General features: G+C 36.5%; 1 protein-coding gene, 2 long non-coding RNA genes and 1 other non-coding gene across 7 annotated transcripts in view; 3 read left to right on the top strand and 1 right to left on the bottom strand.

Moving 5' to 3' along the window:
• LOC144310769 (uncharacterized) overlaps nucleotides 1–7,452 on the top strand; it is a 38,285-nt gene extending 30,833 nt beyond the window's left edge. Inside the window, exon 3 of the long non-coding RNA XR_013376448.1 lies at nucleotides 7,177–7,452. This is a non-coding gene — a long non-coding RNA (uncharacterized LOC144310769). The remainder of the gene's footprint in view (nucleotides 1–7,176) is intronic.
• The window catches only part of LOC144310768 (uncharacterized), a 130,048-nt gene that overhangs the window by 77,419 nt on the left and 36,388 nt on the right, over nucleotides 1–16,241 (top strand). The window lies entirely within an intron of this gene.
• The window catches only part of IL23R (interleukin 23 receptor), a 65,627-nt gene that overhangs the window by 42,047 nt on the left and 7,339 nt on the right, over nucleotides 1–16,241 (bottom strand). Inside the window, exon 4 of the mRNA XM_077892248.1 lies at nucleotides 10,919–11,042. Coding sequence (XP_077748374.1) covers nucleotides 10,919–11,042 — 124 coding nt within the window. The remainder of the gene's footprint in view (nucleotides 1–10,918; nucleotides 11,043–16,241) is intronic.
• On the top strand, nucleotides 12,180–12,321 carry LOC144311653 (U4 spliceosomal RNA). Its single transcript, XR_013377240.1, has one exon. It is a non-coding gene; the product is annotated as a U4 spliceosomal RNA (small nuclear RNA).

Genomic DNA, 16,241 nt, shown 5'->3' with positions numbered 1-16,241 from the left:
CAGGCATCCTGCTATTTTATATTTCTATTTTCACCTGTTGGCTTTTTGATTTCTCTTAGTTGGTTTAGAACTCTTCAGAGATAAATACTGAGCCACCTCAGACTCTTACACCCCATTATCTCTACTCTGATCTATTCATAACATGAAAGTGGTTTTCACTAGACTTCACTAAGCTTACATTTCTTGATCCCTTTGAACTACCAACTCTTTTTATTTCCTTTTCTTAAGGTTCTCAGTCAGATTTTCTACATCCTTGGTAACTACATCCAAATTACCATTTCCACTTGTTCTTTAAGCTTTTTGTTGTGATTTCTGTCTTTACTTTTCCCATGAATCTACTCTTCTAAAATGACATCCTTTCCAAGGTGAAGTCCTCTGAATCCTCTTTGTAGCATCTGTTCCTCCTAATAACTTACAAGTCTTACTTCCTTTGCTACCCAGACCCTGTCTTCTGAGTGGGAAGACATCTTTTTCTCACACCTGCTTAGTGACACCTTTTCTCCTCCTGCCCTCCACTTGGATTGCCCTCCCTAACTCCTCTAACCCCACCACAGTGATGGTCAGCTCTTGGTGCTTGCCTTTTCCCTCAGCTTACTCACATTCCTGGCTTCAATCACTATTCCACACGTACAGCTACTGACTATCTGAATTCTCACTGGGAGCTGCATTTGGATATCTGCCGGAGACCAAAACTATAGCATATTTACAACTGAATTGTCTTCCCATGCGCATCGGGGGCATCGGGCGCTTCTTGCCAGTTTCTCCATTGTTGTCAACAGCATGCTGCCTTTCTGATGTCCTCTCTTTGCCATTTTTAACAATTTTTTCTCTATCATTTAAGAACCAACCAAAGAAGGTGGCAACATTTAACTATTATTTTTTTATTTTATCTTTTGTTCCTATAGCTGTGGACATGGTCTAGGCCTTATCTCTATGTTATCTGTTTGGTATATTACTTGTAAATTTCTACATTAATTGTAGTACATTGTGGAAACTAATAATATAGATCTGCTAATTTGGAGAGAAATAAGCTCAGAATTTGAACAAAGGTGAAAAAACAAATACCTTACAATCTTATATTTAACAAACAGAAATGCTTCACAAATTTGGGTGTCATCTTTGACTAGGGGTCATTTTCTGCACTGTTCCATTTATAGTATTTGTGCTACTGAGACAAGCACCGCTTGGTTTCTTTATCTAATACCATCAATTTTTTCCTGTCCTGGGGGGAATGACTTGATAGAATTGGTGGGAAAGGAAGAGTTTAAAGATCATGATCATTTCATCTCTACAGCTGTACTTCAGGTCCTGTTACTACTATGCATCTCTTCAGCAACTCCCCAAATTTCTCCAGCCTCACAATACCCCAGCTAGGATTATAACTTGCCAGCCATTACAATCTATTAGAATCCAGAGTGGCATGCTTCCTGAGACAAAGAACTCCAGGGAGGAAAAAAGGAACCAGCCTCATTCTACCAAGCAATAAATGCATTTTTAAAATCAAAATACTACAGAAATTAAATATCTGTATTTTAAACTTATTGCCACGACCAGAGCAGGTAATCTCACCAGGCAACCAAGGAATCTCTCAAAGGCTGACAGAGATACATGGGTAAGGGTGAGAGGTCTACATGGCATGCAGGTGGTAGCAATTACTTTAGTTCAGCTCAGGTTTTTAACCTTCAGTGCATATTTTCCAGTGCTGCCTCTTTCCTCTCAGCACCAGGCAGATCACTATGAACACCATGAGAGGATAAGGACATGTCATACTGATGAAAAGCTGAAATTTTAGAAAAAACCTGGATTCAAATTCCAGCTCTGCCCCTTGATGAAATGTGGGAGTTGGAGCCAGTTACTTAACCTCTATGTACTTCAGTTTACTCATCTGTACAACAGAAAGAATAGCATCATTGTGATCATGAGTAATTAAGATAAGTGAATAAATGAGATTAGGAAGCATGGAACAGGTGGCTTCATAGGCAAAAAAGGGCTTATTAAAACACACAATTATTATTATGAATTAAAAGGTATTTATGATGACTTTTACACATTCTAAAGATTACAACTTAAACCTTAAAAGGAACATCTGGGTGGTTCAGTGGTTGAGCATCTACCTTCAGCTCAGTGCGTGATCCCAGAGTCCTGACATCGAGTCCCACATCAGACTCCTCATGGGGAGCCTGCTTCTCCCTCTACCTATGTCTCTGCCTCTCACTCTGTGTCTCATGAGTAAATAAATAAAATCCTTAAAAAAAAGAGAGAGAAACCTTAAAAATTGTTATATTTCAACAAGCAAAATTTCTTTTATATCACATATATCTGGAATCAAATCATTCCATTAAATTCAGGTGTTTACATAGTTCCCTTATATTTCTTTTGAAATAAGACAGAATGTAAACAAATTACAAAGAATGTGTTTTAAGTTATGCTAACCTCATGCTCAATAAGAATTCAAATGTGAAAATAAGAGAATGGCAAATATGGGTAAGTAGCAAGTAGGGCATCTCTGAGAATTTTCCAGTTAGAGAAAACCACATGCATGTCCTTAATTGATTTGTGGCTTATTCTTTTACCACATTCATTGAGACCACAGTCAAAATGGAAATATATTCTTAAATCAACATTAACCATAGTTATTAGGTAATTTAATTGTGCTTTTAAAGTCTACCTTCATAGTAGCACCTAGATCACAAACCCTTTTAGATGAAGAACCAGTAATAATGAATGAATGACTATAACTTTTGGACTATTTTTATATAAAACTGTATATTACAAAGTTTTCAAATTTCTTATTTCTATTTCTGGTTTTGGTGTGCTTATAATACATAACGGATGTTTGCTGAAGGGAGTCAGCATGATTTATATGCCTCTGAAGTTACCCATGCACCTCACACTAGTTATATTTATTTTTTTTTAAGATTTTATTTATTCATGAGAGACACAGAGAGAGAGGCAGAAACATAGGCAGAGGCAGAAGCAGGCTCCCTGCAGGGAGCTCAATGTGGGACTCAATTCCAGAACCCCGCTGAGCCATCCAGGCATCCCACACTAGTTATATTTAATAGATTTTCAGTAAACACTGCCAATTTATAGTGATAATGGTGAATAGTGTTTTCCATTTACTTAGCCACTCATTCAACAAATATTTATTTAACATCCACTATGTTCCAAGCACTGCTACTATAGACATTGCGGCTACAACAATGGACAAAGCAGATAAAGTCCCAACCTTCATGGAGCACACATTCTGGTAGAAGCAAATAAATATATAATATGCCCTATGGTGATAAATGTTTAGAAGAAAAATAAAGCAAAATGGGTTGTTAGGAAGTGCTAGAGGTAGGAGTGGGATTTTTTTTTTTTTTTTTTTTTTTTTTAAGGAAGATGAAGATGAGGAAAGCCTAAGAAGGTGACTTTTCTCCTCTCTGGAGAAAAAGCATTCTAGAGGTATGCAAAGACTCTGAAGCAGAATCTTGCTTGTCCTGTTCAAAGAACAACAAGGAGATCAGTGATGATTGGTATAGGTGAGGCAGAAAGAGATTGAAGATGAGATCAGAGAGTCTGGAGGAGGGAGAGATTTAGAAGACACTATAAGGTCACATAGAGCCATTGAAGGATTCTGACTTTGATCTGTGAGTGAAATGACAGGTTTTGAGCAGAAGAGTGACATGATCAAGGTGCATGTGAAAAGGATTACTCTGGCTACTTGTGAGCAACTGTAGGAGGGCAAAAATGGAAGCTAGATCACCAGTTAGGAAGTTCTTATACTAACCAGAGGAAAGATGATATGGCTTGACCCAGCATTCCAAAGTGGGTAGTGATAAGAGGTCAAATCCGATAGGTTTTGCTGATTAATGTTGTTTAAGACATGGTAGGGAGGAATCTGGGAGGACTCCAGTGACTATCACCTAAATAATACGAAGATGTATTTGCCATTTACTGATAAGGGGAATACAAATGTAGGGAAAGGAAACACAGGGTGTTTGGTTTTGAACACGTTAGCTTTGAGATAACTTTTGGATGTCTAAGAGGAAGTGCTGAATAAGATGTTAGATACATGGTAGCTATGAACAGAAATGTCTAGACTCAAGGTAGATAAACTAGGGAGTTTTACAGTATAAATTTGGATCATATCTTTTAGGTAATGACTATAGATTGAGATAAAAGGAGACCCTAGTATAAAGCTAATAGGAAGTAAACGCTTCTTATTTACTGGAAATGAAGAGGCATCAGTTAATGAGCCTGAGAAAAAGCATCCAGGAAGGTAGGAGGAGAATCGAAAGGGAGTGGTGTCCTCAAAGCCAAAAAAAGGAAGTGAAAAGCTTAATTAAGTGCTCCCAATAAAGAAGATAAAGACTGAGAAGAAACCATTGGATTTGGTCATGGGGAATTGATCAGTGACACTGATAAGACCTGTCTCAGTGGACAGCAAAAATTTGACTAAACTAGATTTTAAAAAGATGAGAGGGGAAGTAGAGACAGAAAGTATAGACGACTCTTGAGTTTTGCCATAAAGAGGAGCAAAGAAATAGGGTAGTGGAGAGGGGAAGTGTATTTTTCAAGAGGGCAAATGCTGTAACATGTTTGAAAGCTGGTAGGAATGATCCAATAAAGATAGAAAAAGTGATCATGCAGAAAAGAGAGAGAAAAATTGTTGGAGCAATGTTATCCAGGAGGCAGGAGGAGTAAGATCTAGCACACGAAGTGGAGGGTTGGCCTCAGGGCAACTGAGGGTTGGCCTCAGGGCCTCAGGGAACTACAACTATTGTAGTTCATCCACAATAGTAGAATGGAAGACCAAGTATATGGGTACAGATGTCAGTGCATCAGTAGTTGGGGGAAGCTTATGGTTTTTCTCATTGCTCCTATTTTCTCAGTGAAATTAGAAAGTCATCAATAGAGAATGAGGAGGGAGAAAGTAACGCTGGAAACTAGAAATGAGAGAAGAAGTAATAAAATAATTATCGGCTTAGTGGAGGAGTAACTTGGGCAGTGATATGTAGCAGGATACTGGGTGGCTATCTGGACCCAAATGGGATTAATGGTCATGAATATAAAGTAACATCAAGTTAGTAAGTTTGTGTTTGTCCCCAGCCACCATCAGCTTTCCTAGTTCAGGCATAGAATTGGTGGGGAAATGGATTTAAAAATATGAACTGCTTATTAAGTCCTAAAGGAATTACTGAAATATAACATCTGGCCTTAAAAATATTTGGAGTCATGCCTAAGAACGCTTTCTGGTTATTAGGAATATGCATATGGAGGAGAAGAAGAAATGGTAAAAACAAGCCAGCCTTCTGAATTGACAGAAGGCAACTGATCCTAGGAGATCTAAAATGATATCTCATCGAAAAATAATTGCTCTACTAGTCTTTCACAGTGCCTGAAAATTCTATCATTGGTGTTATTCTAATAAGTTTATGATGTCACAGAGATGATACCTAGCCACCAAAAAAAAAAAAAAAAATCTCTAGAGTTAAACATAGTAATAAGAAAACACAAAATGCTAAATAAATATTTGGTAAATTGTCTTGAATGGAATAGAATGAGAGGCCATCATGCATTCATTTTTATTCAACAAGTATTTATTGAGTAGAAGACATTTCAACAGACATTGCAAGAGTTTCCAGGATAAAGAAAGAACATATTTACATGAAGCTGTTTGTGGGTAATAGACAATAGTAGGCAGATATTTATTAGCAGAGTTTCTTCTTCTTTGGTTTTTCCTATCACCACTTATTGACACATAGCAAAATACAGAGAGGAGGGGAGGTTGTGTCACCACAAAGATACTAAGGGAAAGAAAGCTCTTGAAGCAACACAGGTACAATATTCCTCTATTTTACAACTTCAACCCAACACCAGAAGGAAGTCCTGATGACCCCTAGGCTGCAATAGAGGGAATGCTACCTTTCTGCCACTAGTGGAACAAGTGGGTGGACTGGGGTAAAATACCTCTCCGTATATATGATTTTACTGGAAAACAGAAACACATGAATTGGAAGTGAAACCTTGCAAATGCTGATCTCTATACCTATCTGCCAAAGTGGAAAATACCCTAAGAACCAAGGATCTAGAATGACCTTTTTAAATTACCTCAACCATAAAATTCATAAGTCAGCTGTTTCCTGGGGGGTAAGATCTTATTGATAGTTAGAAAATTAACTTTCTTTTCTCTAATTTTTTTCAACTCATTGGTGTGTTTTTAATTAATTGTAAGATGAATAGATGTTTAGTCTCTTTTCCAATTTGTGCTTATTTATAAGAGCTCATTTTTTGAATTTGCTACAGGAGAATATTCATTTTTATGCTAATCCTTCATATCTTTTAGGTCTTTCTAAAATATAACATTCCATTAATCTGGACTTAGTAAAGAATTTGGGTTAGGCTTGTCTGAGTTTGACTGTAATTTACTGTTGGATTTCAGAAAATATGGTAAAAAAAAAGTTTTTCTAAGAGGTAAGACTTTGTATTATTATTATTTAGACTGTGAGGGGACAATGCAGGAAATGTTTATTTCTACTTATCAGAATAACCACTCAATAAATATTAATTGAGCAGTTACAATGTATCCCATTCTAAGAGCAAGTGATGTATCAGTGAACAAAACAAAAATTCTTGCCCATATTGAGTTAACATTTCTAGTCTGAATGAATGAGTTTACTATTGACATATGCACAACAGCTAAAAAATTAGTCTTACTTGTATTTTTTTAGTTTTTTTCCCCCAGGAAGGTCTTACTTTTAGAGCACATCTGACATCTCTTTCTAGATTTTCATCTGTCTAAAATTACTGTCACTTGAAAATAATGTAAGTAAAATTGTTTACAATATCCTGTAAATGATCATTTTTAACGGCCTTATATTAATCTACTCACCCAAATCAGGTTTGATGTAAGAACAAATCACAGCCTAGGATATCAGCTTTGAGTGTCACCATTATACTCTGCCTTTTTGTTGTTTTTAAGCATTTCCTATTTGCAAGTCATTTTTTATAGTTTGTGTTCTCATAAACTTTGGAACATCCAGTATAGTATTACTTATCTTCATTTCCCAAGTTATGTAAGGAAACATAAGGCTTAGTCACAGGAACTTTTCCAAGATCATAAAGCTAGAAATTATGGCAGATACTGTTAAATGACAGTACTGGATTCTATCAACATTGCTCTTCTCTTAGGTTCCCATCCAGAGTAGACAAACATGTAACCCAAGTTCCAGTCAATGAGATGCAAATGGAAGGCCATGGGAGGACGTTTCTTTTCCTTCACTACTTTTCCTGCCTGAGACTTGGATGAGAAGCCTAGAGGTGCAGCTTCTGAGGATTAAGGCCGACACACTAAAGCTTATAGAAGAGAAAGGCAGAAAAACCTTTGAGATGTCAGTGAGTAATCATGCCAACTCTGTAATTCTTACCACTATGGATTGACATAAATAAAGCCCCATCTGTTTAAGTCACTGCACTTTGGTTTTCTGATATTTGCATCATAAAAGACATCCAACTGATAAATCTCAGAACTGGAAATCAAAAGTAAAACTCAAAAACCCCCATTTTTTCCAATGGATAGTTCTGAAAGCATGCTTTTTTAATAAGTGTATTCTTAACACTTTCAAGGTGACTTTTTGAGTACTGAGAACAATCTCAATGCTCATAACTACTACAGATATTTCTCACTTTATAAGCTAGATATATTTCTTAAAAGAAGCCATTTGTAAATAATTTAAACATTTGTAACTGAACACATTGATGGATTTTAAAAGAAATCTATAATAAATAGTTAAGATATTTGGAGAACATTTTTTATGATACTAAATAGGAAATCAGGTGGTGGTTGGCAAGTTTTTGTTCAACAAATACATCTTTTCAAATTGTGGTATGTCTGTTCTAAATTTACAATGCAATTTTATTGTCAGGAACCTGAGAAGGCAAATAAGTAGGACCTGAAAGAATTAACTCATACCCACTAGGTTAACTAATAAGATAATAATAAGTGTTGGAAAGAATTTGGAGAATTTATAATCTTCATATACTCCTAGTGGGAATATAAAATGGTGCAGTTGTTTTAGAAACCAGTATGGCAGTTCCTCAAAAATTTGAATAGAATTAATGTATGACCAAGCAATTCTCTTCCAAAGTATATACCCAAGAGAAATGAAAACCTGTGTCTACCCAAAATCTTGCACATGAATATCCCAGAAGCATTACTCATAATAGCCAAAAAGAGGAAACAACCCAAGTGTCCATCAACTAATTAATGGATAAAGTAAATGTGATATATTCATATAATGGAGCATTATTTGGCCATAAAAAAGGAATGAAGTACTTATATATGCTAGACTACAGATAAAGAACCTTGAAATCCTTGTACTAAGTGAAAGAGCCAGTTACAAAAGACCACGTGTTGTATGACTACTTTTATATGAAGTGTCCAGAGTAGGCAAATCCCCAGAGGATGCCTCCAGATGAGAAAGTTGAGGGAAATGGAATGACTACCAATGGATACACTGTTTCCTTTTGGCATGAGAAAATATTCTAAAATTGTGATGATGGTTGCGTAACTCTGTAAATATACTAAAGCCATTGAATGCTATACTTTAAATGAGGTGAATTGTACAGTTTGTGAATTATACTCTATAAAGCTGTTATATTAAAAAAAAAATAAGCAACCAGAAAAGATCAGTGGGCCCATGAGGTAGTAAAAGTTCCAGGAAATAGCAAAAATCCTTAAGGCTCTATACTTTCTCTGTCAATCTGGCACTATCTAGCTTTTCTGTGAACTTGCACTATGAAGGCTACTCCCGTACTGCCTTCATTTTCAAATTCCTAAAGCTGACTTTACAAAGGAGATTCTTAAGTTTTCTTGTCCTCTTTTCATCTTTAAAGGACTACTTTGCCTTTAGAGGCAAAGGGTAGAGGTTAAACCTCATGCCTGTGTTAGAATCCTGGCTCTCTTACCATCTTAGCTAAGTGACTTGGGAGAGATAATATGAGCACTGTAAAATGGGGACAGTAATAATAGTTCACAAAGTGAAGCTGAGGATTGAAGATGTAGTATGGAGTGCACCTGACAATACAACCTATGCCTAATCTCAGTGTTTCCATCATCTTTTTGATCCTGACCTTGCCTCTGTTTAACCCCTGCTAGAATGAAAGGTGTGAGCTTCTTGCCCACGGCATGTAGCTGGTAACTGTTGGCTTAGCAGTGTATTAATAAAATCTGTCCAGGTTTTACACAGAATTTCTTGAATGAAGAGGTGTTACTTTTCATGTTTCACTTAATTAAAATTATTCTGAGTATGCCACAAGTGGAGAAAGAGAGCAAAATTGGAAGATTATTCTCCTCTACTGTGATGAGACCTGGTTATTGTCTTTCAAACATGCCCTGTGATCTGGTTTCCACAGAAAGCGTCACAGAAAATACTAAATTGTGAAGAAGGCAGTCAGGCCATCCCAAGTTCAAATACTGCTTTTCCCTCTCTTAGCTATGTGACCCTGGAAGCATCCCCTAACCCCACTGAGCCTCAAACAGTTTGTTTACAAAAATCAGAAAAATAATCATATGTACCTCACAAGGCTGTGTGAAGAATTAAATGAGTAGCACATATAAAGCTTTTGGCTAAATGTTTGGCAAATAGTAAGGGTCCCATAAATGCTTTTTAAAAAATGAATAGTTTGGGAAACTTTTTTGAGAGTTACAAACAGAAAAAAGTATACTTCAAATACTCATTGAAGGCATTCCTTAAAAAAAAAAAAAAGCACTGGGTGTCATATATATGTTATATGTTAGCAAATCAAACTTCCATAAAAGTATATAAAATAAAAATTAAAAAATTAAAAATAAATAAATAAACTAACCTAAATGGGAAACATGGGTGGGTGACCAACTTAGTCCAGTTTGCTCATACCTTTTTTTTAATTGTTTTATTTCCATCTTTAATACTAACAGAGGATTTCAAAACAGACCAACAGATGTGGATATAGTTTAAATGTAACAAAGAAAGAATTCAGCTATGGACACTAGAGGGAAAGGGATTTTTTCATATCAACTTTTTCCTATTTTGCAGTTTCTAAGTTAGTACACACGTTTTCCCAATTTAATTTAGTACAATGTAGTACAACTTTTATGATCAACCATTTGTCCATAAGCATAAAACTTTAGAGATTTTGGTTGCACGGTCATCTTGGCTCCTGATGTCTTATTATTTATTGTAAGAATGTAATGAAAGAGTATTTCCTCAAAGTCCTCCTAGACACCAGGTAGAAAATTATCACTTTCACTCAGTTATTACTTTCAGTTTTAAAATTGAAAGTCCTGTGTCCTGGTAACTTAGTCTCAAACAAACTACGAAAGATGGTCAGCCTGTACAGACATCAAATTTAAGATTTGGAGAACATTATTAGCAACTAACAGCTTCCATGAATTTAGTGCTAATGGTGGACCTGGCACTGTGCTACATGCTTTAAAAGCCAAATTTGACTTAAATAATTAGAATGAAACTGTGCATTAGGTTCTATTCTTATACCCGTTTTAAAGACAAAATAAAGGTAATTTGGAGAGGTTGACCAAGTTGCCTAAACCCTAGAAAGAGGATAGAGCTGGGATTAAAACAAAGGTCCTTTAAAAACTGTTGTGTGTTATATTGCCATTAGGTCCCTGCCCCCAGGTACATACTAATGAATTAAAGGGCAGAAAGTTTATAGAACACATTGTCACAGAAGGTGAAAATATTAATGGCCCAAAAAAGGTTTCGGTGGCTTCACTGACGATAATTAGGGAATTGGTACATTTAATGTTTACGTGTACATTTAATGTTTACATGTACATTTAATGTTTACGACTTATTTTTTGGATCTCTGCTGGAGCAGAACACTAGCTGGACTGGAGTAGAATTGCTCATGTTAAACTGTTGAAGGAACCTACCTCTTCACATACACCACATACTTTGTGTCTATGTAGGTAGGCTTCCCAGAATTCCAGGTACAAGTCATGTTGCCTGAATATTCATAAATGACACAGGTTACCTTGTCAGGAACATCTGGTGGATCTGCAACAAAATGTTATCACTTAGGAGCCACCATATAAACATAAAGCTCTTTATAAAGTAGTTAGTTGAAAAACTTTCCATTTTATTTAGGAAACCAGCCCTAACAGCACTCAGTACCTCCCTCATTCCATCCCTACCACCTCACCTTACAACCTACTTTGCCATTAAGCATCTCTACTCTCCTTTGTAATACTTTACTGTATTCTCCATTTCTCTTGGGATATTAATATGATCAAGTTCTCCCTTCAGAAGAAAAAAACCTTACTCCTCAAATTCTCACTCCTCAGCTACCACCGTATCTCCTCTTCTTAACAGCTGAACTAAGAATCCTATGTTATTCTAGTTTTTTATTTTATCTCCTATTTGCTCTTGAACTCCAGACAATTAAGATTCGGACCACAGAGACCCTTGAGTGGAGCAGCGGTTTGGCACCTGCCTTTGGCCCGGGGTGCGATCCTGGAGACCCGGGATCGAATCCCACATCGGGCTCCCGGTGCATGGAGCCTGCTTCTCCCTCTGCCTGTGTCTCTGCCTCTCTCTCTCTCTCTCTCTCTCTCTCTCTCTCTGTGACTATCATAAATAAATAAAAGTTAAAATAAATAAAGATTTGTTGTTAGACTTAAAAAAAAAAAGATTCGGACCACAATTCTACCAAAACTATTATTGATAAGGTCATTAATGACTTTCTAATGAACCAATTCTAAGATATCTGTGCAATCCCCACTGAACTTGACTTGTGCAGCATTTGCTATTTTGGTCACTTTCCCCTTGAAACCTTTGCATTTTGGCTCTTGTGAAAGGATTCCCCAAAGTGTTCTTTCACTCTGGCATACTATTTCCTCTTCTGGCACCTATTTCACTACTCACTTTAAAGTTTGGTGCTCATACATACAATGGAATATTACACATCCTTAAAGAGAAAGGGAATTCTGATACATGCTATAACATTGATGAAAATAGAATGATGGTTGCCAAGACAGTGGGGGAGGGGGAAGGGGGGAAATGAGCATTGTTTAATGGGTTCAGAGTTCCAATTTTGAAGATGAAAATAAATCTGGAAATGGGTGATGGTGATAGTTGCACAATAGTATGAATGTACTTAAATGCCTCAGAACTGTACACTTAAGAATAAAATATAGCTTTGCGCAGTGGCAGTATAATAGCCAATGAGGTTTATCCGAGGTGCGACTATTGCTAATAGTTGAAATACATGTTTTATGTTATATATATTTTACCACAATAAAAAAATGATTAAAAAATTTTGGCATTGGGGCACCTGGGTGGCCTAGTTGGTTAAGTGTCTGGCTCTTGATTTCGGCTCAGGTCATGATCTCAGGGTTGTGAGATCAAGCCCCACATTGGGCTCCGTACTGCTGAGCGTGGAGCCTGCTTAAGATTCTCTTTCCCTTTCCCTCTGCTTCTCCCCCACTCACAATCTCTCTTAAAAAAATTAATATTCACAGAATTCTATTTCAAGTTTCTCTTTCTCCCTTCCTGCATCCCCTTTAGCTCTTTTTCTCAGTGACCATAAATAATGAGAACATTATTTAGTTTTTGTTTGTTAGCATCTTTCCCTTTTGAGAACTGATATCTCCCTCCTTCCCAACCTCATCCCCACTCTATCCCTACCCCAAGGGCTGTCACTCAGGAGGCTTCACTCAGAAGTATATCCTTGACAGAGGCTAACTAATCAGAATATTTCTCTTGGGAATGAACACATGACTCAAAAATGAACCAACCAGAATTTTCCAAGGGACTTTTCGGGAGCCATTGTAAACAAGGTACTTTCTTCTCCCCTGAAACAGCGGTCTCTGACTAACATGTGAGCCATTAGCTGTTAGTGGCCATATTGCATTTAAGAATGAAGACAACACGGGGTGGGGGGCATATATCCCAAAAGATGGGAAAAGATGGGAGTTCTGATGATATTTTTGGAGCCCTTGTGATCTCTGAAGTCTATGAAACACCGAAACTATAGAATGACATCTAAAATTTTCAGTTACATCACCCAATAATAAATGACCAAGATCAAGATAAAAGTATAGAAATATAGAGTGTTTATCATGTCACTTTTCAGGTATGGCTCTCTCAACTTGTCCCTACATGCACAGCAAATAACAAGAAAAATGGAAGAATGGGGGTTCAAAAAGAATAAAGTGTATACATCTGTGTATGTGAAGTTATACCTAAGATTTATCTTTTTTTTTTTTTAAAGTAGGCTCCATGCCCAGCATGAAGCCCACCTGGAGCTTGAACTCACCACCCTGAGATCAATACCTGAGCTGAGATCAAGAGTCAGTTGACTAACCAACTGAGCACCCAGGCACTCTTAAAGATTTATCTTAAATACAAATATATTCCTGCACTTCACTTGCAAATCATCCACCAAGAATCTTACTTGTAAAATAAAAATATATATGTGAAAAAGTTTTCTCATTGCAAATTGAAACAGTAATAGATATCGTTTAGACCTATAAAATTGGCAAGGATTTTGAAATATAGTAAACCACAGTGTTAGAATGGATTCAGGGAAATCCTCTAATACCCCTGTTGGTGAGAGTACAAACTGGTAAAACCTTTATGGAGAACACTTTACATATCACAGTTTTGGGGGGTTTTGTTTTTTGTTTTCATTTTTTAAAGGTTTTATTTATTCATGAGCTACACAGAAAAAGAGGGAGTCAGGGCAGAGGGAGAGACAGACTTCCTTCATAGTGGGGAGCTGGATGCAGGACTCGATCCCAGGATTCTGGTTCATGACCTGAGCTGAAGGCAGACACTTAACCGACTGAGCCATCCCAATGCCCTACATATCACAGTTTTTAAAAGCTAGAGCAATATCTTGCAACCCCACAGTTTTACACCTAGGAATCCATCTTTAATGAAATGTTCAAAGATATACGAAAATATTTGGCTAAAAGTGTGTGCCTCTTTCTTTTTTTAAGATTTTTTTTTAAATTTATTTTAGAGAAACAGAGAGTGTGTGTGGTGGGGAGGGGCAGAGAGAGGGAGAAAGAGAATCTCAAGTAGATTCCCCACTGAACGAGGAGCCCCATGCCCAGGGCTCGATCTCACAACCCCAAGATCATGACTTGAGCCAAAGCCAAGAGTCGATCACTATCTGACTAAGCTATCTAGGCACTCCAAGTGTGTGCCTCTTAAAATATTGTTTATAGTAATGAATAAATTGGAAACAACCTAATGCTCCAAAATCAGTTAAGTAAATTATCAAACACTCCTAAAATGTATCCAAAAACAAAGTTGCAGGTGATAATCTAGTGTCTGGTCTCTGGAAAGCACTAGAAATATGTTAATTAAGGAAATTCTAGTTACAGGATAAAGTGAAAAATGCAGTTTGCAAAATAGCATACTATAGTGATATCATTTCAAAGAGAGACAGACAGAGAGAGGGAGAGGGGTTGGGGAGGAGGAAAGAGAAGGAGAAAGGGGAAGGAGAGAGAAACTAAAACCTGAAAGATATAGTTAAAATTATTATTTTTTTTTTAAAGATTTTACTTATTCATGAGAGGCACAGAGAGAGAGAGAGAGAGAGAGAGAGGCAGAGACACAGGCAGATGGAGAAACAGGCTCCATACAAGGAGGCCAATGTGGGACTTGGTCCAGAGTCCTGGGATCACGCCCTGAGCCAAAGGCAGATGCTCAACTGCTGAGCCACCCAGGTGTCCCATAGCTCAAATTATTAAAGAGGGATTGTTAGTAGTGAGATTATAGGATTATAGAGATGATGGGTGTTTCCTTTTTGCTGGTCTTAATTTTTAAAAACTTCCTATGTTGTATGCAATTTGATTTTACAATTAAAAATGATTTCAAGCAGTAAGAACATACTAAAGTATTTTAAAACATTTTGGTAAGTTGTAGCATTGAATTATAATGGGAAGAAACTGGACTTCAAATATGTGAAAAGAAAGTTTTATGTGAGTCTTAAAGGAGGTAGGTTTAGAAACATAAATTTAAGACATTTTGAATATTGATTGAGTTGTGGTCCCTCACTGATTACAATGATTTGTGCTGGAGTTATTTTTCCCCTCTGGTTTTAGACAGAATACCGTTGATTTGGCCATAAAAGACACTGGTCAATCTTTTGGGCTATGTTATTCCACAGCATTCTATATAAAGTGAATGCTCAGGGTTATAAATACCTGGTGGTTAGTTAACTTTGCAAAAGATCAAATAGGTTATATACACAGGTGCAAATAAGCTCAATATTTGTTAATGTGAAGTTTGTACAGATGGGAGTGTGATTACGGTTATGAGAGTAAGACCGGGCTGTTAATCACATTGCCAATCTATCCACTGTCAAGGATAGAAACTGACCATACAGCCAGGTACCAGGGAATACCCTGAAGTATACACAGATGAGGCTTATGTTTTTGCTTGTTCCTCCTAATCCCATCCCTTGCCCCATTATTGGAGCACTTACTAATCACAGGCCAGATTTCTTATTAATTTAGAGTCTAACCAAGGATCATTTTCTACTGAGAGTTTCTTTAAGATAGAGTCTGTCTTCTTTGAGTTTCTAGCATTTAACATGTTTTTGGTGCATGGCAAACACTCAGTAAAGTTTATCTCATAATTAGATTGGCTTGATTAATAAAATAATAATGAGGAGAATTTAAAATAACAGAAGCACACAATGCTTCTGGCAATGATCACAGCAATTCCTTCCTCACGGAGAGCATAGGCCAGCCTATTGTGTCAGTAATGATACTAGATAGTAATGTTAAAGACAAATATCCAGGGACTTTTACTGGATAAAAAAATAATCTGCTTTGTTCACAATAAGTAGAGATCAAAGATGGTTAAAATTTAAGTCAAAGATATTTAAACTTTTAAATAAACGGTTAAGTGGAAACGGACTGTTCCATGTATGGTATATTTTAATTTGGTATTTTTGAATGAATAAAGAAATCTTATTTTACCCCATGATTGGTATGAAACAAACTTCTCATAATATGTGTGCATTCATTCACATGTGAGATTCTAAGAAGTGTTTAAAATGATGGCTAAAAATGGAAATTTAGATAATAATAGTTTATATTTCATAAATTACATATTAAAGTACAGAAGATTTTATATATATTTGGATTTCTTTTCAGGGAAAGCGCTGACTCATTTATTTTCTCTCTCTTTTATGATTTGTTTCCAGTCTAAAAAAAATACACATCATCATTTTATTCA

Source organism: Canis aureus, chromosome 3 (genome assembly GCF_053574225.1).
Source record: "Canis aureus isolate CA01 chromosome 3, VMU_Caureus_v.1.0, whole genome shotgun sequence".
NCBI lineage: Eukaryota > Metazoa > Chordata > Mammalia > Carnivora > Canidae > Canis > Canis aureus.
Note: the sequence above shows the minus strand (reverse complement) of the source record. Positions and strands in the feature narration are given on the sequence as shown.